Source organism: Ochotona princeps, chromosome 9, assembly GCF_030435755.1.
Source record: "Ochotona princeps isolate mOchPri1 chromosome 9, mOchPri1.hap1, whole genome shotgun sequence".
In the NCBI taxonomy this organism is placed as follows: domain Eukaryota; kingdom Metazoa; phylum Chordata; class Mammalia; order Lagomorpha; family Ochotonidae; genus Ochotona; species Ochotona princeps.
This window is the reverse complement of record NC_080840.1, coordinates 22,692,905-22,716,914: the sequence shown is the minus strand read 5'-3', so window position 1 is coordinate 22,716,914 and position 24,010 is coordinate 22,692,905. Positions and strand designations below refer to the sequence as shown.

General features: G+C 32.6%; 1 protein-coding gene across 1 annotated transcript in view; it reads right to left on the bottom strand.

Moving 5' to 3' along the window:
• Nucleotides 1–24,010, bottom strand: part of CSMD3 (CUB and Sushi multiple domains 3) — an 878,998-nt gene that overhangs the window by 568,818 nt on the left and 286,170 nt on the right. The window contains exon 6 of the mRNA XM_058668892.1: nt 19,520–19,632. Within this exon, the coding sequence (XP_058524875.1) occupies nt 19,520–19,632 (113 nt within the window). The remainder of the gene's footprint in view (nt 1–19,519; nt 19,633–24,010) is intronic.

The following is a 24,010-nucleotide window of genomic DNA, read 5'->3' as shown; positions in this document are numbered from 1 at the left end:
ACCACCCTCAAAAAATAAATCATGAGAATTAAATCAACACATTGTGTGACAAATTCAACTTTCCTAATAATGAACCAATTCATAGAGGTTTGACTTGAAGACATTTGTAAGAAATAATTTTTGACCTTTGAACTGTATCCAGGAACTGCAAATGGCAAACAACACTGAATAAACTTATCCAGTCTAAAATTATGGAATAAGACTGGATGATGTAAATAGAGAATGTAATATGGAATACAGTCGATCCAGTTATACTGGTCACTCCCTTTTTATATATTCACACATAAATTTGAATGGATATATGATTATACTTAAAAAGACTTATTGGAAAAGTGACTAAAATACATATACTTTGGTATAGAAAATTTGGAATACATGCGTAAGAGTCTTCAAAATGGCTCAACAATCTAAACTTAAGATGAGAAACTATACAACTGCACTAAATGAAAATATATGCAAAATTCTTCAAGATATTGACCTGGGCAAAAATTTCTTGGTTGAGATCCAAAAATCACAGGAAATAAAAGTAAAAGCAGACAAATGGGAACGTGTCAAGCTAAAGAACCTCTGCACAGCAAATAAAGTGAAGATAAAAATGACAGAATGAGAGAAGATAATTGAAAAGTATAGTTCTGATTAAGGATGAAACACAGAATATGACAGAAGCTCAAGGAATTCCATAGCAAAATAAATGTTAGCAAAGCAAAAGAAGAGGTTAAATAAACACACAAAGAAACAAACAAAAGCAAGTAAAGAAACTAAAAAAAAAAACGTACTAAGACACGGAGCTAGGACACAAACAGACATTTTTCAAAGGAAGAAATACAAATGGCTAATAGACACATTGAAAAAAATTGCTCAGAATCAATGTAGGCAAATAAAAACCTCGAGGTGTACTCTACCTCACTCCAGCTAGAATACTCACTACCCGAAATCAAAAAACTGCAATTGCTGAAAAGGATATGGAATAAAGAAATCAAATTAGGTGAACTACTAGGGACAACAGAATGGAGATTCCCCAAAAACTAAAACTCTACCTTGCAACCCACCTACCTTACTCCAGGGAACAGGAACAAAGTAAATGAAATCAGCATATAAAAGAGATAACTTCAAGCCCTTGTTTACAGGAGCTCACTTCACACCAAAGAGATCAACCAAGATAACACTGACCAGTTATCCGCTAAAGTACATGTGGTATAAATGCACAATGGAATTTTACTCAGCCATAAATAGATAAAATCCTGACATTCCTAACAAAATGGATGCAACTAGAGATAATTACACTAACTGAAATAAGCCATATGGAGAAAGAGATATAATAGATTTTCCTTAATTTGGAAGTAAATACATAAAATACAAAAATTGTGTATGCACCATATCATTCAGACTGTCATTGTAAATATTGTTTACTGAATCATACTATATACAAAACAATCTCTCCTTTATTTCTCCAAGATTATACTCATCATGAATTCCTCACTTTGTCATACTAAAATTTCAAGTTTCAATGAAAATTGAAACTGTGTATAACAACTGCACATACTGTGAATGTTGAATAATGCTAAACGCTCTTAAATATTAAAGATAAAAATAATTAGAATGATAACCTAATTTCAGTCTAACCTGTAAAATTTCTAAATTTTTACTGTTTCCTCTTTAAGTTTCCTCTCATAAAAAGTTCCTAGCAATATAATTTCATTTATCTGTGGAAATTATCAGCTTCTCAATGGACACAACACTCACATTAATACATTTAAGGATTTTGCTGTGTTAATTTGGATTATGCTTATTTTTTTTCAGTTTTTGGCAGAAAGATTTCCAGCTACCAAAATTTAACTACAGAGCTTCTGGTCTTCAGCAAAAGCTATGGGAACAATTATTTTTTTCTCAAAAACACATCAATTTTATTGTTTATGGAGGCTTTATTTTTGAAACTTGTTCACAACACTCGGAGATCTAACTGTCCCTAATATTCTTGCCTGATTCAAAATTTCAGTAAGAACAGCAAAACAAGGAACAATCACTTGCTTTGTGACACTTGTATCTTGAGCACTATTTAATCATCACGATGGTCACCTACAGTAGATATTATTATAATGCATATTCTTGAGGGTTATTGATTTAGATTATCCATAGCTTTATTCTACAAGTATTTATTTGTCAAGGGCTTGGCAGCGTGGCCTAGTGGCTAAGGTCCTCGCCTTGATCCCATATGGCCGCTGGTTTTAATCCCGGCAGCTCCACTTCCTCTCTGTCTCTCCTCCTCTCAGTATATCTGACTTTGTAATAAAAATAAAATAAATCTTAAAAAAGAAAAAAAAAAAAAAAAGAATTTATTTGTCAAAAGCATTTTTCCAATCACCCAAGGATTTATGCAGCAAAAATGTATTGCGTAGGGGCTGGCATTGTGGCATAGTGGTTATCTCTGCCATTGTCAACTGACTGAAGTCCTTGCTGCTCCAATTCCAAGGCAGCTCCCTGCTCCTGAACTCACACACGTAGGGGAAATGGACCAAGTGCGTTTCTGTGAGTAGGTGTATGTCTCCCTCTCTCTCAGTTTAATTCTGAATCTCAAATAAATAGTTAAAAGGTATTGAATCTTTGCTTTATTATACACATTTGATGATCCAGAAATGAACAGTTTAGCCTACATGTTTCCTATGAAAGACCTCATGTAAATGAGACACAGAAAGGACAGAAAAATGTAACAGCAAATGTTGAAACAAAAATGATTTTGAGCTACACCCTTAATACAATGAAATGAGTAGTGCACAGAAGCAGGAGTTAATATCTAGTGTTTCTATTCAGACTGTCAGATTCTATAAATTATAGTTCTGATCTTGCGGATTTTCTATCATTTGTGCATTTCACTTAGCTTCTTCTTGTATTATAGACTCTTGTCTTTCATGCTTCCATGAAATAAAATTCACTTTCAGTCAGGATAATATATGTTGACAGTGCAATTTAAACATTTGGATTCATCTTTCAAGATTCTTAATATTATAGTATCACTGACTTCTTTTTATTCAACTGACATATGTATGTGTGTTTTTAAATATATACTATATATTGTATATTATACATATTATGCATCATGTATTATAAATATACACATATACATATATAATATATAGCATTATATATATGTATATGTATATATGTGTATATATATATATTTATATTTATATAAACTCTTATTCCTTGTTACCCACTGTTACATGTTTGAATACAATGGTAAAAAGACAAACAACTAAACAGATAATAACAATGTGACTATACTAGATTGTTATAAATTGTATAGATTGTTATACTAGATTTAATTACCCACAAATTCTTTGCAGGTCTTAACACCAAGAAATAGAGTCTACTATCCATGGCCCTTGGACTTTCCCCTTGACTTGCTATGACCAACCAAGCACGTCAGGAATTATACTGTGTGAGTTCGAGGGTGTTGGCTGAGACTGCAAAGTAAGGACATGTGTCTAACCTCCTTTAAGACAGACATCACATCTGCCCCAGATCATTCTGTAACATGGGACCTTACAATTACCAATCATTTAACTGACCACAGCTGCATCTACGAACTCAGAAGATCCCTACTCACAATTCTGTTGATTGAAAGAATCATAGGAGATATTACAGCACTGACATTTTAAGCCTTTTTGAATTAAAATGTTTCTCATAAGCTGTGGCTAACCTGTATAATAGGCGCAATGCCACAATGTTGTATGTATATGTAATAAAAGAACAGATATGCTATTGGGACAAATATAATAAGCACAGCCCTGCAGAGAATATAATGTTGAACATTAAAGTCCATAAAGCAGGCAGCTTGATGGGAGGTGGAGCAGCCAGGACACTAACATGCACCGACATGGGTGGGAATCCTGTGCTTACAAGGTGAGGATTTAGCCCCGAATTACATCACCAGGCCTCAATGTTTAGAATCAAATTAAAATGATGAGTGGGGATTCTACAAAAAACAAAATGACAAGAAATAGTCCAGAGGACAGGCATAGTGCACCTGATGAATATGTGGTATAACACATATGATATCAGTCATGAGAGGTTTTAGACTTTATTACAAAACAAAACATCAAAATGGTCTTTCAACTCCACTCTCTAGCTACTATGACCACTCTTACCCTTTCTCAGAACAAGATGTGATATTGAAAAGAATTGTCATACTCTAATAAAATGAATTTTGCCCTGATGAAAACAAAAAAGATTCTTGAGATTAATAATTTAAATTTTAGTTTCTTCTGAGCATGGTTACATGGAGACACCTCAAAAACTAAAACACAGAATTTTCACTATTCTATACTAAAAATAGAATAGCTTTCCAGTTACAGTCATTCCACATAGATGTCCTTTTTGTACTTCTCCAGGTCATATCTGAAGAATACATTTAATCATTTTCTTCAAAACTGATTTGCAAAATTGTTTATAATATCAAAATAAATATTATTGATAACATATATATATCATAAGAAGGTCAATCAAGGTCTTAATTAGAGAATAAAACTCATGTGGTGGAATTTAAATTATTAGCCAGAAGGTTGCATAGGATTTAGTGGGACATCAAGGGTGATCACAGCCCCCAAGTCATGCCAGATGGTCAACTAAGTATTTTTCTGCATAAACAGTCAGCTGGAATGTATATTTATGCGTGACAAGCTTTCAAAAATGTTTTCAAAATTCTGTTTCCCTTTCTTAAATATGACTTGTACTATTAAATATCACTGAATCTCGGCAGTCCTGAATTCTCTGATATGAACAGACTGTATTAAATACATTTATAAATGGGTAAATAAGCTCTTAACATTTAATTAGATGATACTTAAAGAGGTGTGCCTTAAAACTAAGATTATAATAAAAAGTGCATGGTAGTTAATCAAGTATATTGATGTTTGCTCAACAGAAAAGGTAAGATACAGAAAACATCATGTGGTCTTAATATTGTAGACATAAATGCTAATGTTACTGTCTTAAGTTAGCTGAATGATCTACAATAACTAAAAATTATATATATATTATAAAATATGCCTATCTTTTAGTTATTACTGCTTCATCTATTAACTGCACATTAACATGAGGAATGCCACTGTTTTGAAATCAGTTCTGAATTCAAGACTGAGCAAGTTGAAATTATTAATATGATTTTGTATGAAGTGATTTAGTTTGCTCATTTAAGATATAAAGAATTTGAATGAAATGTGTGGTAACATGACATAATTAAGTGCAATTTATACTATGTTTCCCTGAGAAATTACTTTTTTGGTAACTTTCAATTTTATTAATGAATGATATCACTTTTACAGTAAAAAAAAAATGCATGCTCATTTTTGAAGAAATCAATCTTGCTACCTGCTACGAGTACCTTCAGTCACTGTGATACAATCAATATAGCGCTATGCTAATATAATAACAGTACTAACTAAACTGATACCTTTGTTAGCATGCAAGGCCTTGTAAGGGGTATATTTTTATTAAGTGTGCTTAAAATAATGCCAAAAATGTATTATTGCTATTCTTTTAGAAAATCCTAGAAATAATCACTTTGATAAAATAAATAAGAACACAATTAAGTTGAATTTATTTATACATTTATAATTATTTTAATATATTGTTTTCCTTCTTTCCCTTCTTCCTAATGACCTTCTTTTCATTTCCCTATTTCTCCTTTTATCTTCTTTTTTCTTCTTGTATTTCTTCTCACCCTCCTTCCTCACATTAAGATCTTCCATCTGTTGATTCACTCCCCAAGTGGCTGCAACAGTAGGAGCTGCGCTGATACAAACCCAAGAGTCAGGAGGTTCTTAGGGGTCTCCCATACGGTTGCAGGGTCCCAAGGCTTTGGACCATCCTTGATTGCTTTCCCAGGCCACAAGCAAGGAGCTGGATGGGGAAGTGAGGCTGCTGGGATTAGAACCTGTGCCCATAAGGGATCCCGGCGCGTTCAAAGTGAGGACTTCAGCCGCTATGCTACCACTCCAGGCCCTCGCAGAATATCTTGAAAGCATTGTTTGCATGACTTCTTATATCCAACACTCGTACCCTAAACAAAGTTACTGGAGTTCTACCTAAATTATATCTGTAACTTACATGACAAAATATTTCCAAACACATACCACATGCATAAAGTAATCAAATAGTCATCTTTATGAACTTTAATCTCACATGAGATTTAGATTTTGAAAAATTAGCTGTTTACTGCTAAAAGAATACAGAAGGTCAGGGGTGGATGTACAGGTGACTTTTAGGGTGAAGTAACAATAATTAAGGCAAGAGAAATGGTGCCTGGGAATTGAGTTATTGAATTGAAGGTGGAAGAAGTGAGTGTTAGTGTGAATATTTTGAAGCTAGAACTGAACAGGAATTGAATACATGAGACATCAAGACAATATGATGGATCAAGGATGATATTGAAGGTTTGTTCTGAATAACTGGGAAACGTAGTCATTTGTTACTACAAGACAGACTGAAGGCCTAGCCTTATTAAGAAAACATGAAGATTTCAGTTACAGAAATGTTCAATGTGATATGTATATATGAACTAAGTAAAATTATTTTTTTCAGGAATGAGCATATGTAAAACTGGAGTTCCGGTCAAAAAGATCTAAATTTGGAATGTATAGTTGAAGAGTCTCAGCATTGAGCATTTAAAACCAAGAGATTTCATGGAATGATCAAGAGCTTAGGTGAGGAGCCAGAATTCAGATCAGAAATCTCAGTATAAAGCAGGAAGGAAACCAATCATAGAGTGTTATTGACAATGATGTAAAACAAGAGTTTATTGCAGATGCCAAATTTAGGATATGCTCCAAGAAAAGCAGAAAAATAATACTACAGTGTCAAATTCTGTCAGTAGAGTAAATAATACAATAACTGAGATATTTGACATCCATGGGCTATGGGAACAGACATTGATTGGATGTAGTCTGCTACAGAATAAGAGGATAACAGTTGCATAAGAGGACCATGTTGAAGAGATTTTTCTACTAATGCAAATATCAGAAAAGTTGTCAGAATATACATTCATCACTATCTACATCTCAAATAACAGTGATACTTACACCCATTGCCTTTACAGATACTCAGTATTTCTTTCTAATTTGCTCACAGTTCACACACTGCCAAATAAAATTTAAATAGTGAGTTTCTAAGGACATAGTCCTAGTTTCTATTCTCTAAGACTTTAAACTACAATTTCACTGATTGTCAAAAGGACTAAATAGGGAAGACATGCTAATTTTGAGCAGGGGAATCTAGCAAAAGAGAAGCGAATGAAATGCATACCTAGGGGACAATTTGAGGAAATCTTGCAATGGAAATCTATGGAATGCATAATGATACCAAGGGAAGTTGTGGACAATTACAAAGCAGTGAGCAGAGATACCCAGAGGAAACTGGGAGAGGCAACATATCCAGAGAGAGAGATAGGAATACATGTTTTAGTCAGAGTCACTAATGACATGCCTAATGCATGAGCTTGTGGGCCACATTGATTCTAGATTCAGACTGGAGCTGAGGTGGAGGGCAGCATTCTCTCATTCAATCATGGAGGAGGAGCACATTTCTTTTCTGCATATTTCCAGAGAAGCACCCAGACCAGAAAGCTGAGAAAGCACAAAAGTGAAAGAATGGAAAGATATTTCCCATCAACAGATAGGAAAAATAAACAGAAGTAGTTACTCTAACCTAATAGAAAATCAATTTTAATAAACTATTAAAAGACAAATAAGGGTTTTACATAATGATTAAGAGATCAATTCAATAGGAAGATGTAACTATAGAAAATGTATATGCATGTACTGCAAGAGTGGCTGGCATTTAAAACCATTTTTAAAAGAAATAAAATGAGAGACTCCAAAACAATATGATCATGATTATTATTCAACATCTAGACAGGTCAACTAGACAGAAATGCAACAAAGAAACATTGGGGCTAATACATGCTACGGAAATAATGGACCTAATCAATAGTCACAGAATGTTTCATTCCACAAGGGCAACAAGCCAGATTATTTTGATCAGCACATTGAATCTGCTCTAGGATAAACTACACTAGGTCACAAATCAAGCCTCAACAAATTTAAAAAATTTGAAGTCATACTATGTATCTTTTCTGACCATTATAGAATGAAGCTGAAGATCATTAACATAAGAAATACCAGAAAATACACAAACACATGGAGAATTAATATTGTACTTCTGAATGAACAGAGTCATGGAAGAAAACAAGAGAAAAACACAAAAAAAATCTGGAAATGAATGAAGTTCATAGCACAATATATCAAAAGTATGGGATATACCAAACACAATGTTAAGAGGGAAGCTACAGTATTTAATTATTATATCGAGATATGCATAGAATCATCAGGAATAATTACATACAGCTTTAAGCCTACAAAATTGAAAATCTACAAGTGAATATATTTCTAGACATATACATTTGACCAAAATGTAGTCATGATTACATGGCAGACCTAAACAAATCAACAACTAAGGTGCAGATTGAATCAGTAATAAAGACAGAGCTAACAAAGAAGAGCCCAGGACCAGATGATTCACTTCACTGATGAATTGTATGAAATTCCTCAGGAGGAAATAACTACAATTCATCTCAAGCTATTCAAAACAATTGAAAGAAAAGGAATTCTCCCAAACTCCCAAACTGTAAGGTCACCATCACTCTTTCTAACATCAGAAAAATGTTCAAAAAGAAAAACAACTACAGACCAACACTGCTGAAGAACACAGATGCAAAAAAAAAATCCTCACCAAATACTAGCTAATAAAATCAGTATACATACCAGAAAGAACTTCCACCCAAACCAGGTGAGAGTAACCCTTCATATGCAGGACACAGCCAATCAATAATTGTGATATATTGATAAATTAAATAATATAAACATATGATTATCTCACAGTTGCAGAGAAAGCATTTGATAAACTAAAGCATATTTCCATAATAAAACCCTAAGAAATTAATAAGGAACAGTCAAGGGACTAACTCTCACCACTCCTACTCAATGTATTCATGGGTACAAACTAGAAAATAGAAATTCAAGTTACCCTGTTTACAAAGCACATGCTGCTATATATCGGAGAACCAAAAGACTCTACTAACAATCTACTGTAACCCACAAGAAAATTTAGCCAAATTTCAAGATATAAAATCAACACACAAAAATACAATAATCTGTGTATATACAATGACATGACAGGAAATCTTGTACAGGCATTCTCATTCACATTAGGTTTAAAAAAATTAAATATCCTGGAGTAAATGTAACCAAAGATATAAGTAATCTCTACAATGAAAATTACAAAACACTAAGAATGAAAAAAAGATACCACAAATGGAAAACTCTGTCATGTTTGTGAGTTAGTAGAATTAATACAATAAAAATTTCCATACTACTGAAAGTAATTAACAGACTCAGTGTGATCCAAATCAAAATACCTATTGCATTCTTCTCAAATCTAGAAAGCAAAACTACTAAAAAACATAGGGAAGCATATGTTATATCAAATAGCTAAAATAACTTTTAATGACAAAAACAAAGCTGGAGACCAACACAAAGTTAGACTTCAAGGTAAACACAGTGCAGGTAATTCTACCACCTGATACTGGCAAATAAGTAGATACACAGATCAACAAAACAGAATAGAAATCCATGAAACTAGTCTACACATCTGCAAGCAACCAATTATTTAGAAGCAAATGGAAACCAATCCAAAGATAAAAGTGAATCTTTTCAACAAATTGTGTAGGAAATATATCTAGGTGTGAAAAAGTATGAAACAAGCCCCACCTTAAGCCTTATACAATATAAATACAGAATGTATCAAAGATACAAATATGAAACCTAGTTCCACCAAATTACTACAGGAAAACTTTAGGACAACTCAGCAAAATATGAACATAGGCAAAAGCTTTTTTTGGAAAAGACCAAGAAGCACAATCAAAGCAAAAATAAACAAATTGGATTATATCAATCTAAAAGATTCTTCACTGAAAAGAAAATACTCAGCAAACTGAAGGGGAAGCCAACTGAATGGGAGAAACTATTTGTAAATGATGCAACTCATATCTGACTAATATCCATGGTATATGAAGAGATCAAGAAGCAACAACAAAGCAAACAATGCAGGTAACAAATGGGAAAAGGACATAAGCATGGAATTTGCAGTGAATAAAATACAAATGGCCATAAGACAAACAAACAAAATGCTCGGATTCATTATCCAGCAGAAAAATCAAATATATTTCACAATTAGATTCTTCTCCCCCTACTTGAATGATTATCATTGAAAGACCAAAAACAAACAATAAATGTTGTCAAGGATATGTGGGGAAGGGTACCCTGATACATTACTGATGGGGATGTAATCTAGTATAAGTATTATGTAAGACAAAATGGATATTCCTGAGAGATCTGAAAACACACCTGCTATAAGACTCAGCTATATCCCTTCTAGGAATTTACCTAAATGGAATGATATTAACATAGAAGAGTATTATTTTTATACCCATGTTTGGCACATCTTAATTCACAGTAGCTAAGATATGGAGTCTACCCAGAACCGCATCAATTACTGAATGGATAAAGATAAGATGGTTTATATATACTACAGAATCCTACTCTGCTATATAGAGGATGAAATCCTTCATTTTGCAACAAAAATGATGCAATGGAAATCATTATGGTTAGTGAATTAGTAGGTCTCAAAAATAGAAAATATATGTTTTCGCTGATATGTGTCCACTAACAGAACTCATTAAAAAATTATACAGGAATAAAATAGTTTCTTTGGGACAAGACTGTCTTTTTTAGCCTATGTTTCATACTCCAGTAGAAACACAGTCTTGTGGTCTTTTTACTTTTTATTTGGTGAACATTATAATTAGTAGTAAATTAGGACTGTGAATGGAGAGTGGATCTAGATTCGATTGTAAATATGCTAAGAGAGGGAAACAGGGGCGAGGAGGTTCTGGGGGAATCAACTGTCTTCTTGAAATGTACACCTGGCATGAATGGAATTTCCTCTGTATAAAGTATAAAAAAGGAAATACTTAGGAATAAACTATATTTTCACAAAGAGGTCTATCAAATTGCATGAATTTAAATATTGTCCTTTTTACTAGTGTATTTCTGAGATAAAACAATATTTACTTAAACAGATGAAAAAATATAAAATCAGAATGAATCCCCCGTTCCTGAGGCAATCAGCTTTAGCTTAAGATAAATTTTGACAAAAAATCACTTAGACCCAAACATTTTTTGCTCGACTATCACTTTGAATTTGGCGTTGCAATGTTGATGAGAAAGCTATATGTCAGAATTTAGAGTTGAGTGAAGACTTAATTTGCTAGCTTATCAGACTGAGTTCAAAGTTTTAAATATTTAATTAGACTAGGTTATAACTTTTATCTTTTGTTACACATTTTTTTGTGGTTCTTGACATATATTGTAAAAAAAAAAAATTTAACTTCCCTGTCACCTTGTTCTACTAAGAAACATGCTGTTATTTATCTGACATCCATTATTACTGACATGTATGTTTTTTAGAGGTTCCAATTTTTTGAAAAATATTTCAGTTGTACGAGATATTAATCATACACAGTGCGAAAGATAGTGAGAATTCACAACACATACTTACTTTTGGTCTGTTAATAGAAAATTGAGTTGTATTACTAATATATCTTCCTTTGCTGCTTATTTTTCTCTAACATGTTTGTTCTTCAAGAGATGGATAATTATTATTTTTATACTCTATAGAATCACTGTAACTAGTATTTCAGAAAACACTCATTTGTTCCAGTTTTCTCAGAAGTATCGTTATTGTCAGCATGCTTTGATCAGTTTTTCCTTTTTTTGCAACTAAAATATGCACATTGCCTATTTTGTCTAGAAAAGAAAATAAGCCCTCAGAATAATTAGAATACTTTAGCATTGATATTTTAAGGTAAAGTACGCACTAAAAGGCTCTAAGAAAACACACAGAAACAGAATGCTAGTGTATGAGAGGAAAGAACAACTTTAAGAATTTGAATTTTTTGTATGATGTTTTAGCATAGAATAATAAATTAAAAATTGCAAGTTTGGAATAATTTAGAGGCTAAAATTTGATCTTTAAGTATGTAAGTTCAGAAAAGCTACTCTTCTATGTGGTAAAAGCTAGTACTACTATTTGTTTGCAAATTATGCCAAACAAGGCATGATATTTTTAGAATTAATAAGCATGATCCTATTAAATGCAAATATCTTGTAAGTAGTTTTGGTGCTGTAACTCTGTAACTTCTGTGAAAATACACTGACCTCAGCAGACATAACACATTTATCTTTCAAACTAATACATCTCAGCAAGTCCTTCAAAACAGTAAAAACTAGTAAGTGAAATGCATGGTAAAAATACAATTTATTTAAAAGAGATGCCACTTTTCTCTTTTTTGTTTTAATAATATTAGCATGACTTTAAATGTACTTTCATATGTAGATTTAATGTAAAGTTTTCTATTAAATCATAACAGCAGAACTCTGAAGAATACTTTTTACCCAATAAGGACCAATATAATTATAGAGAATAAAGTCTTCTTGTAGGGTATAAAACAAATTGGTTTCATTCAGATTCAAATTGATTTGGGCCTTTGGAACTACTTATCATTTAATTAAATAGAACTGTATTATTCAGAGCTAGTAAATAAAATGTAAGTGAATGAAGCAAAGAAATATACTCGAAAATGCATTATGAATTATATAGGAAGAATCCTCATAGTAAGATACGAGCATTACAGGATCATCTATACACAAATGTACACCATACCCACTCCCTTTCCCTAAAAACCCCACAGCATTTAAGAGAATCCTTGAGAGAAAATGAGTAACTGGTACTGAAGAGTTGACTTATATAATCCAATGTAAGACAAGATTGTCAAAAATAACAACAACAAAAAAAAACCCTTGTCTCTTTTCCTTTCCCTCTACCCATTTCAGAGCATTTAGCATTAAAATAAGGGGTGTTTTTCCCAAAATAATCTGAGCACTCTAGGATTAATATTCTAACTCCTGGCTTCGGATTGGTGCAGCATCGGACGTTGCGCTCACTTTGGGAGTGAATCATCGGACGGAAGATCTTCCTCTCTGTCTCTCCTTCTCTCTGTATATCTGACTTTGTAATGAAAATAAAATAAATCTTTAAAAAAAAATTCTAACTCAATAGGAAAGGATAAAATCTGTGAAATAGTCTATTTATTTTAGCTTTCCTTATGAGGATTTTTCTAACTGCTAAATAGTATTGTTACAGTGAAAAGGCAATTTAGTATTAAACACCTGATAGAGTGAACACAAGTGTACAGGTAATAAAAAAAAAACAATTCCTAAAAAAATACTTTTAGTAGTTAGCAAAATAAAATAAAAATATTGCTGGATAAGCTTATATATATATTTATCTTAAATCATCAGTGGCATGAAGAAGATCATTTTACATTTAATAACTAAAAGTTCTAAAATAAGGAAGACCCTGAAGTATACTGGTACTGGTGGACATTTAGCCAAGGACTGGATGGAAGACCTAGCAAAAAATGCCATGGAATACAAACTAGTAAACTGATTATGAATTATAAATCACCTTGTGTACACAAGCGCTGGATGCCAGCAGGATTCTCAGTTGAAAAAAAATTAATAAATGACATCTCTAGTGAGACAAGCTAATATGTATGAGAGAGAACAAACTTTATATGCAGGCAAATCAGTTTTATCACAACACCATCAAGACTCCATTGACAGAGCCCAGCCCGGTAGCCTAGTGGCTAAAGTCCTCGCCTTGCATGCCCCAGCATCCCATATGGGCACTGGTTCCTGTCCCAGCTGCTTCACTTTCCATCCAGCTTCCTGCTTGTGGTCTGGGAAAGCAGTCAAGTATAACCCAAAGGCTTGGGACCCTGCACCCACATGGGAGACCCAGAGGAGGCTCCTGTCTTCTGGCTTCAGATCATCTCAGTCCTGGCCACTGCGGCTGCTTGGGGGGTGAACCAGCGAATGGAAGACCTTTCTGTGTCTCTTTCTCTCTGTAAATCTGACTTTCCAATAAAAATCAGTAAGTCTTTAAAAAAAAGAACAGACTCCATTGACTGTCATTTGTATATAGAAGCTTTCTTGAAACAGAGAGCATACATAGGTGATTGAAATCTTGCAAATGTGAGAATTCACATTTAAAAAGTTAAGTAAGCATAAAGATAATTTTTCCTAAAATAAACTGTTATGTTTTACATATATATACTACTGCCAGTAATGAACCAAGTAAGAGATTACATCAAAGTATCAGTTGGATTTCCAGTTTTATAGTCTCCAAGATTCACTATATTTGAGTTGACGTACATTTGACTTACATTTAACAAAAAAAAAACCACTATCACATCTCCTACATGCATTTGTTTACTTGAAAATAGTAATAAAAATCACAATTATTTTAATAAATTATTTTAGAACTTTACAAGTTTCATGAGACTGCTCTCTCAAAACTTAGTAGTCTAAGTGAAAAGAGCTGGGCTTACTTCATATGTTTGAACAATAAAGTACATCTCATATGTTAAAAATGACATTTTGAGAAAAGAATTCAAACACATTTTTATGAATCCTTCCATACTGCATCCTCAATAAAACTTAAATATAATCTTAATGTCAAAAAACATTTATAATTACGGAATACTTCTTGAATTGTACTAAAAAAAGTTCCACCCACTGTCTACTGAAAGAAAACCTTGTCTTAAAAGGTCTACTAGTTCCATGAGTTAAGTATATCCTAATTGTTTGAATTAAAAGTTGTGGTCTTCTTTTATCATATCACAGTTATGCACTCTATCCTTGATTCATCTGTATGGCTCAAACTGACAGCCATCAAATTAAAGAAGAAATGTTTTAATCACAGTGATGGGATACCTGATTCTATATCTTTTATTGAAATGGATATGTGGAAAATCAACATGAAAAATGATGTCTAAGTAAAGTTACAAAAAGCATAATTCAATCTATTATTGAAATGAAAGATGAGAATATTATCAAACTTGTAGAAATTTACTTTGGTACTTCATTCTATTTATGATTTCAACAAATCTGTTACAGAATGGAAACTGCTTCCCAGTTTTGCTTATAAGATATCCTATTTAAAAACTGATTGCAAAGAAGAAAGCTCTTTCCTTGGGAAATGTGGGCATCTTCATTTGTGTCAGTGAGAAACAGAAAGCTGCACATATTTCTTTTTAAATGTAATCCTTGGAATGAAATTGTATGTTTCATCACAATGTTTAAACTACTTTTTCCTCATGGTTGAATATGAGTATCCTCACTCCCTCCATATGGCTGATGGTTTCTTTCCACTGAAGCATCTTTATTTACAGCATGCCAAATTTCTACTACAACAAGTCTTAATTCTTGTGGTTCGTGCAACAGGGATGTGTCTCTAGATACTGTGACTACCATATTGAGGTTCAGTTCTCAAACATTAATCACTAACTTCCTATCCAACTTCTAATCTCAAGTCATATTATTTCTCTGATATATCATGCTGCTTTGAAAATGACTTTATTGATCTTTGTTTAGTAATTACACTTTATACTTATATATCAAAAAAACCACAAATACAAAAAATGATCATTTCTAACAATCTCTTTTCACCATTGGGCATCTAAAATGCCAAGAGTCTGCCTTTGTATAATAGAGATTTGTGGAAATACATTTCAACACAGTTTAAATTTCCATCCACCAATTATGTTTCCTCTTGCAAAAACTATGCCAAAATAGAACTATAAATGATGATGATGCATTTGAGAAATTATGTGAGGCAGTATCCCCTTAAATTTAAATACTGTGTATTATTATCAATATATCTTTGTTAGTATAAGTAAAAATTTACTCATACAAGAATCACATTCAACAAAATTATGGAAGCAAAAAGGGGAAAAATCAGAATGAGGATTTAGATGGTTTAAAATAAAATACAGAAATACGTTATACTCAGATATTTGGAATTTGTTATATACAGCAAGCAATACCTAAGGTTACATGTCAAAGACAATATGAATGCCTACAGTTTCAGAATCTTGAACACACATTAAGCAAATAGTCTTGAATACTCGAAAATTTGAAATGCTGTATTCATATTTTACACTTAAATACATAAAATAGTACATTAAACACATTTTAGAGGTAAAAATTTTTGCAACAGAGCACTGAGAATCACCAGAAAACTTTATGATTTATGAAAATAAGAAAAAAATGATCATGCATTAATGGAAATGTAAAGCAAAGCAATTTTATGCAAATATGAAAAATTAAATCACATTTAATATGGGGGCTTCAAAAAATAAAACTTCGAAACACCTTAGCTAATGAAAAATTTTACTATTTATGGGAAAAAATTAAATCTAAGTTCTAATTATAAGAGATACAACAGGGTTTGAATATTGAAATCATTTCCCTCCTCCCTCCCCCCCAAAAAAAAAACACAGAAAAAATGCAGTCAAAGATAAAATAATTTTTGTGGGAGAATTAGATATTTAAAAAGATTTTTTTTTTTCAAATGAGAATAGACAGCTAAGTTTTATAAACTAAGACATCTGTAGTATACATAAACACAAGGGAAAGAAAAAAACCTTTTTATTATTTTACATAGGAGTGGGCGAATTCAACATGTGCCCTCAAAGGTGCAAAGCATTTTATTTATCAAAGGCATTTTATTTAAGCCACAACTTTCCTTATTTCTAATAGATTAAAACAGAACTATGCTTTTTATTATTCTATTGTCAGCCTAAATATGACCCTATTTAAAATCATAGTATCAAATCCAGAAAGTAAGGTAGTCTATAAGATCATTTACATATGGCTTCATAGGGGAAGGCACATTCGTATGCATCTATACTATGAATTATGGCTATTACCTAACTATCAAAAATAGCGAAGTGGCACCCAATGAACTCTTCAGTAATTTGCAGCTAATTTTCATAATATTTAGCAAATGACATAGATTAAATAGAAATGTTATGAGGATTATAATCAGTTATTGAAAACCTAGAACTCCACTGAAACATAAATGAATTTGAAATTAAATTTAAGTTGATAACTATTACTGAGTACTCAATAAGTATCTACGTTATTAAGAAGCTGAGGCACATAGAGTTGATTTGATGTCTGCACAGTCAACTAATACTCTGAATTCACTACAATTTAGATAAAGATAAATCAATCAGCAGCATGAAACAAGGTAAACATGATTTTCGTGTTGTATGAGTCCATGGATTCCTACACATCAGAATTGTGATTTTTGAAATCATGTTACGTTAGCCTACCAGAGGTTTCTTCAAATCCAGATTTCTTCATTTAATTAAAAATTCAAGAAAGACTTACTTTAATTGAATTCATTCTCTCTAGCTAAACTGTTATTTGGACAAAATGTCATTTAAAAACTTAAGTCCGAATCAGAAAATTTTGAACATTATAAAATTCAGTGGCATATTTAATATAACAAACTCTTTTCTTTTGCTTATTATAAAGCCATAGCTTTCATTTCCTGTGGCCATTTTATTTACACTGTTTTGTGATAGAGTTCCCACTAAAAATTATCTTCTTTTTAGCCTCTTTTCCTAATGAAGATAGCAATAAACTGTATCTCATAAAAATTCCTTTTCTGTTTTATTGTAGCAAATTCATGGACCTGCTATTTTGCAGTGCTGAACCCAGATAAGCATTGCTGGGAAATCAAAATAAATCTTAGAATTTCCAACAAAAGTCAACTATGTCCAACAAGTAAAATAGGGAAGATACTAATTAAATATACAACTACACTGGTAGTCTTGTGGCACTTCCTTAAGACGCAAAAACAACTTTATCTTAAGGTATTGGTTCCATGAAATCATACAGAAAAAAAAAAAGATAAAATACCATTAAATTTTGCAAATATTAACTTGTCCAAGTTTTATAGCTAAACAAACAACAAATGTTTATTTTATATTCAGAAAAAGAATAAAATGCATCCAAGTGAAAGATTCTGTGGATTCCCACATGAGTCAAAAAGGATTGGCTTTTGAAGTTCTGCCATGCCATCTGCTTGAATTCAATGAAGAGTGGAATCAGAGCCATAACATCATGTGGTTGAAAAGCTCCAAGGAAAAATGTAAACCTTGATGTAAACAAGTTTCACAATAATTGCTCAATATAAAAGTGGTACTATTATTTCTGAGTTAGGCCACTGTTCCAAGATTGAAGTTAGAAATGAAATATTTTTCTAACCTAAAACCTCTCTAAAAAGGGATTCTGGTTTACATACGTGTGATTCAAATTTCCACGATATATGGAGACCTATTTATAACACAATATAAGAAAATAAGCTTTCCTGTATTATTTTAAAATTTAAATTATAATGCTTTGTAATACACATTATTTACTGTTACATTTCTTTAACCTTGTGATTGCCCTAGTTTTTACATTTCAATTAAATACAATTGTTTCAGGTATTCTAACGTGGACTTGTTCTACAATTTTTATTTTGTTTCCATCATCGAGATTTTTAAGACAATGATATCCAATGTGGTATTATGAAAGTGAAATTTGAAATAATATCAACCTAATGCTGTTCCTACAAGAAATCTTATTGACAGAATTGCTTCAAAGAGACTACTGATACTAAAGAATAAGCTAATTGCTGAATTCTGCTCTCCTTTGCTCCAGAAAGCAAAATAACCTCTACTGCCATTTTACTGAGTGTAATCTATATAAAGTCACCATATTAAATCTGCAAAATGCTTAAGACAAACAACTAGTAAGAGAAAAAAAACATAAAAAAAAACAGATAAATGGAAAAATGTTATTGTGGCAATGCGTACAAGTCCCTCAACAGTAGCTGATACTATACATGAAATCAATAATATACAAATACAGTCTGAAAATAAAGTATGCTAAACCCACCTAATGTTACCAAATAATGAAAAACAAACATTTTTATTAGTACTTCATCTTATAATAATCTAATTTTGAGGATGTTTCTTGCAAATTAATAAAACAATGATTCCATTTTATTTATTTAAAATTATACCTGCTAATAAAATTGGCTTATAGTAAATCTATGAAGGTCAAACTAGCAGTAACCAACACAACTTTATATTGTAATAAACTTAAAACGATTTGCAGTTGTTGGTTTTCTGCAGTGTTTTGTGGTACAAGCTTTAGGTGGCATTGCCATTCTGAGGCACTAGATTAAAGAAAAATCTTTTATCTGTTACATTTCACCTGTTGGAAGTCCTAATATCTACTCTGTTCATTACATTATAAAATCAACTAAATCCAACATTTTAATTTAGTTATGATCATATTATTGCCTCAATAAGAACATAGCTAGATTTACTTATTCCAATTATGATTTATAAATACTAAGAATATTTTTCATCTTTTATAAAATGCAATTGTGCATGCAAAAATCATCTTATAGCAGAAGAGGAAGAGTTAACCATTAAATATACCTTGATATGGAGCACTAAATCCACGATACCGGTGATTGCTGTCTGTAACAAAATGCAGTCTGAGCCAGTTTTTGTTGCTGATAATTGGTGGTGGTATATTCATTCCAGACAACCTGATTTATAAAAGACAACAAAATAATTGAAAAAGCAGTAAGCATTAACACTGAACTGGGACCAAACAAATATACATTACTCATGATTTTGCATTATAAACTTTTAAGCACAAATGTAGATGATATTCTAATCAGGTTATATATATTAGTAAAATCCTTTGTGAAACAGCAATTACATCTAATTATTCACTCAATTCCACTGATCATATTAATGCTATTTATGACATGGATATTAACAAGCACAGCACATATTAAGCTGATGTGCTGGTTATTTTGTCCACATGCAGTTACTGAAACAACAGAGTTAAAAAATTGAAAAAGATAGGGCCTGGCGCAATAGCATAGCAGTTAAAGTCTTTGCCCTGAACACACCGGGATCCCATATGGGTGCCGGTACTAGTCCCAGCAGCTCCACTTCCCATCCAGCTCCCTGCCTGTGACCTGGGAAGGCAGGCTAGGATGGCCCAAAGGTTTGGGACCCTGCACCTGTGTGGGAAGCCAGGAAGAGGCTCCTGGCTTCGGATTGACTGAGCTCAAGCCTTTGTGGCCACTTGGGGAGTGAGTCATATGATGGAAGATCTTCCTCTCTGTCTCTGCTCTCTGTACATTTGCCTTTCCAATAAAAAAAAAAAATTGAAAAAGATAGACACTGATCTTTCTTCCAACTTGAAACTACAAGTTTTCCTTCTTTGCATTTTCTTCCTCTCTCTGCTACCTATTCCATGTATTTTCAATATTTCACACTCCACGACAAATTTCACAGTTTTTCCTCATACATTATTCAGCATTCTCTATAATTGTATAATTGTAAACATATTCATAATCAGCTTTAAATAAAATATATAGCAACATAAATTTGTATTATAGCCTTGCTCCAACACTCAAAAAAGGATGTATTATTTCAACATTTTTAGTCAAAAGATACCATTAACAATCACCTTGAAACAAATCATTTAAAGAAAAATACTGAAACAAAGACCTGCAAATCGGTCATGATTAATCACATAAAATAAATCACACTTCTTAATCTCTTGATAATTTTGAATAAAACACTTATTCCAATCAATCAAATAATACTTCCATTATATAATTCCTCCATATCATTAAATATTTAAATACCAGGTTTTTGTCAAGGGAAAAGTCTCAAAAGCTAGAATATCATATGACAAAGGACAGTTTTATATTAAGGTGCCTAAGTGTCTACTATATAACATATTTACAATTTTTTAAATTTACCGCTTTTCTATTTCAGAAGATAAAGTAAACAGATGATTTAATATTTTGTTTTTTGTGTTTTTGTAAAGATGAGAGGCTTTCTGTTTTGTTTTTGTTGTTTTCTTACTTTATTCTCAGTTCTTTTTAATACATCACACTGGGGCACTGCTGAAATGTCTTCTATGGTGAGGTATATGCATAGCGATGTTAAATCCTCAAACACACATTACCTCAGAAAACCCACTGTTAGTTTGTTTGAAGTTTCCATTTTCAAAAGATGATTTTTCTGAACCCTAAGTTCATCTTCATAGTATCATTGTGGCCACCAATACATGGACTACTGGATATCAATATGAACAACTGAGCTCATTTTGATATAGTTATATGCTGGTGAAATGCGATTTAATTTTTCTCTATTAATCTCAGATTTTCTGTATACAGGGGTGACTCTGCTCAGCCATGTGATTATCTCTTTCTTAATTTTATAAATAAAATGATGTGCTTGCATAAGTTAAGATTCATTATTTTTATATCTTATGGAAAACTGATTACTTTCACACACACACACACACACACACACACACACACACAAACACGCACACACAATCCAGGCATGTTTTGTCTTATTTGTTTTGTTTGAAACCACTGAGTGTAAAATAACTGGGAATCTGTCCAATTACATTTTTAAGAGAATAGTATAGTTTAAGACAGATTTTGATTTCTATTTGGTCCTTTTCAATTCTGACTCAATGAACATACGTATGTGCTGCAAATTTTACATTATTTTTGACAGACTGATACATTTCTGAGTGTAATGAGACTATAGTACACAAATAGAATACACTGAGGCAGAATTTGGAGACATAATAGGGACAAAGTAGTTCTATCTACAGTTTTATTGCAAAGGAAACCAGACAAAAAAGGGAGTGTGCCATGAATAGAGTAGAATATGACTGTCAAAGTCGCCTGAGCCCGAAGTATAGAGAACCACCAGGTAAGAGATCACAAATTGTGCATATTTAGAGATACCATGAAACACTGATTAGTAAAGAAAACTGTGTTTTATACAGTTTTATACATACCAAAATATGCATATAGAATATACATATATAATATGCACATGTGTATGTGTATATAAAACATTTGAAGTTAAACATGTTAATACTGATAAAATATGAAATCTCACAAAAGATAGATAATAATTACACTGAAGTGACTTTTTTTCCCTAAACTAAGAAGTTATTGATTGAATAATGTCAAATGTCTCATGTATACCACTCTTGCTGAGTATACTATCACTAAGCGAAACTGATACAGTGCCAGTCAATTCATTCTGGAAAAGTAATATCATATAATAAGCTTAGCAAGACTACCAACAAACTGCAACTTGTGTGCCTAATGAAACAGAATAAAGCATCTGGACAACGAGGCCATTCTCCCCATTCACACTTTCCCACCTCCTCAAATGTTTTTAGTGAAAAGAAAAAACTGTGTCAGGCCCAGTGCAATAGTGTAGCAGCTAAAGTGTTTGCCTTGAACATGCCAGGATCCCATATGGGTGCAGGTTTTAATATCAGCAGCCGTGTTTCCCATCCAGCTCCCTACTTGTCACCTAGGAGGGAAGTCAAGGACCACCCAAAGCCTTGGGACCCTGCACTGGTATGGGAGACCCAGAAGAAATTCCTGGCTCCTGGCTTTGGATTGGTTCAGCTCCAGCCATTGTGGCCACTTGGAGAGTGAATCATCGGATGGAAGATCTTCCTGTCTGCCTGCCCCCCGCCCATGTATATCTGCCTTTCCAATAAAAATAAATAAATCTAAAAAAAAAAAAAAACACTGTGTCAAGGTGGCTGTTCACTCCTTGTACTTCCAGGACGTGTTCAGAGATTCATGGATAGTTTTGGTCCCAATAAAGAAACAGAAGCAAAATTCTCAGTCTTTTTAGGATAAACAGCCCGGGGAGAGAGCTAAAATACAGCATTTTTCCTTTCTAACTTGCATTTGTCTTTGAACTTTCCCCTATAAATAGACATCTAAATGGACAGAATTATAATGGTTTCAGTCAGAAAATGATTGGTCTTTCATTTGAGATATTTTTATTTCTTCATGTCATTCGACTTACCAGTTTTAAAGCTCAGAACTATTAACATGACAAACTGGGAATGGGTTATCTTCCTGAGCATCATATTTCAGCTCAGACACAATTTTTTCCTTGACAGCTCATTGAGAATATTTTTAAAAATAGATCATTTTTTAAAACTGATTTTATGGTATAATTTTCAATGAAATCCTGCAAATTAGAAATGTTCACTTAATATCACAGAATATTACATGGTGTGGGGCCCAGCACAGTAGCCTAGCGGTTTAAGTCCTCTCGTTGCTTGCACTGGGATTCCATATGGGCACCAGTTCCAATCCTGGCAGTCCCGTTTCCCATCCAGCTCGCTGCTTGTGGCCTGGGAAAGCAGTCGAGCATGGCCCAAAGCCTTCAGACCCTGCATGCACATGGAGACAGGCAAGAGGCTCCTGGTTCCTGGCTCTTGGCTTTGGATTGGCTCAGCTCTGGCTGTTGCGGCCACCTGTGGAGTGAATCATCAGACAGAAGATTTTCTTCTCTGTCTCTCCTCCTCTCTATATATCTGACTTTCAAATAAAAATAAAATAAATCTTTAAATAAAAGAATATTGTATGGTGTACATCTCCATGAATTTCTTTGCATAAGTAATGTTAACTAAATAATTGCCAAAGTGAAATAAATGTAAGAATATTATATATGAATACACAGCATATATATACACATATATACACACACATGCACTTTCCCCTTTTCAATCAGTATGAATTATGTTGAACTATGTGCTCACAAATATGAATAGAAGCATTTTATTTATTAGGTCCCTATATATATTTGTATGTGTTTCTAATATATAATAAAATTTTAGTTAAAACATATTCAAAGCAGGTGTAAAAGAACAAAACAGGTGTCAATTGAATGATTCTAACCAAATTTTTGGAAGAACTCTAAACTTGCTATGTAAACTAACTTATAAGGTCATGTGAGAGATATCACCTCAAAACATAATTTATATACATCCTGGCAACATAAATATATAAAATCCACATTATCTAGATAACCCATAAATCAATGATATCCCATATTCTG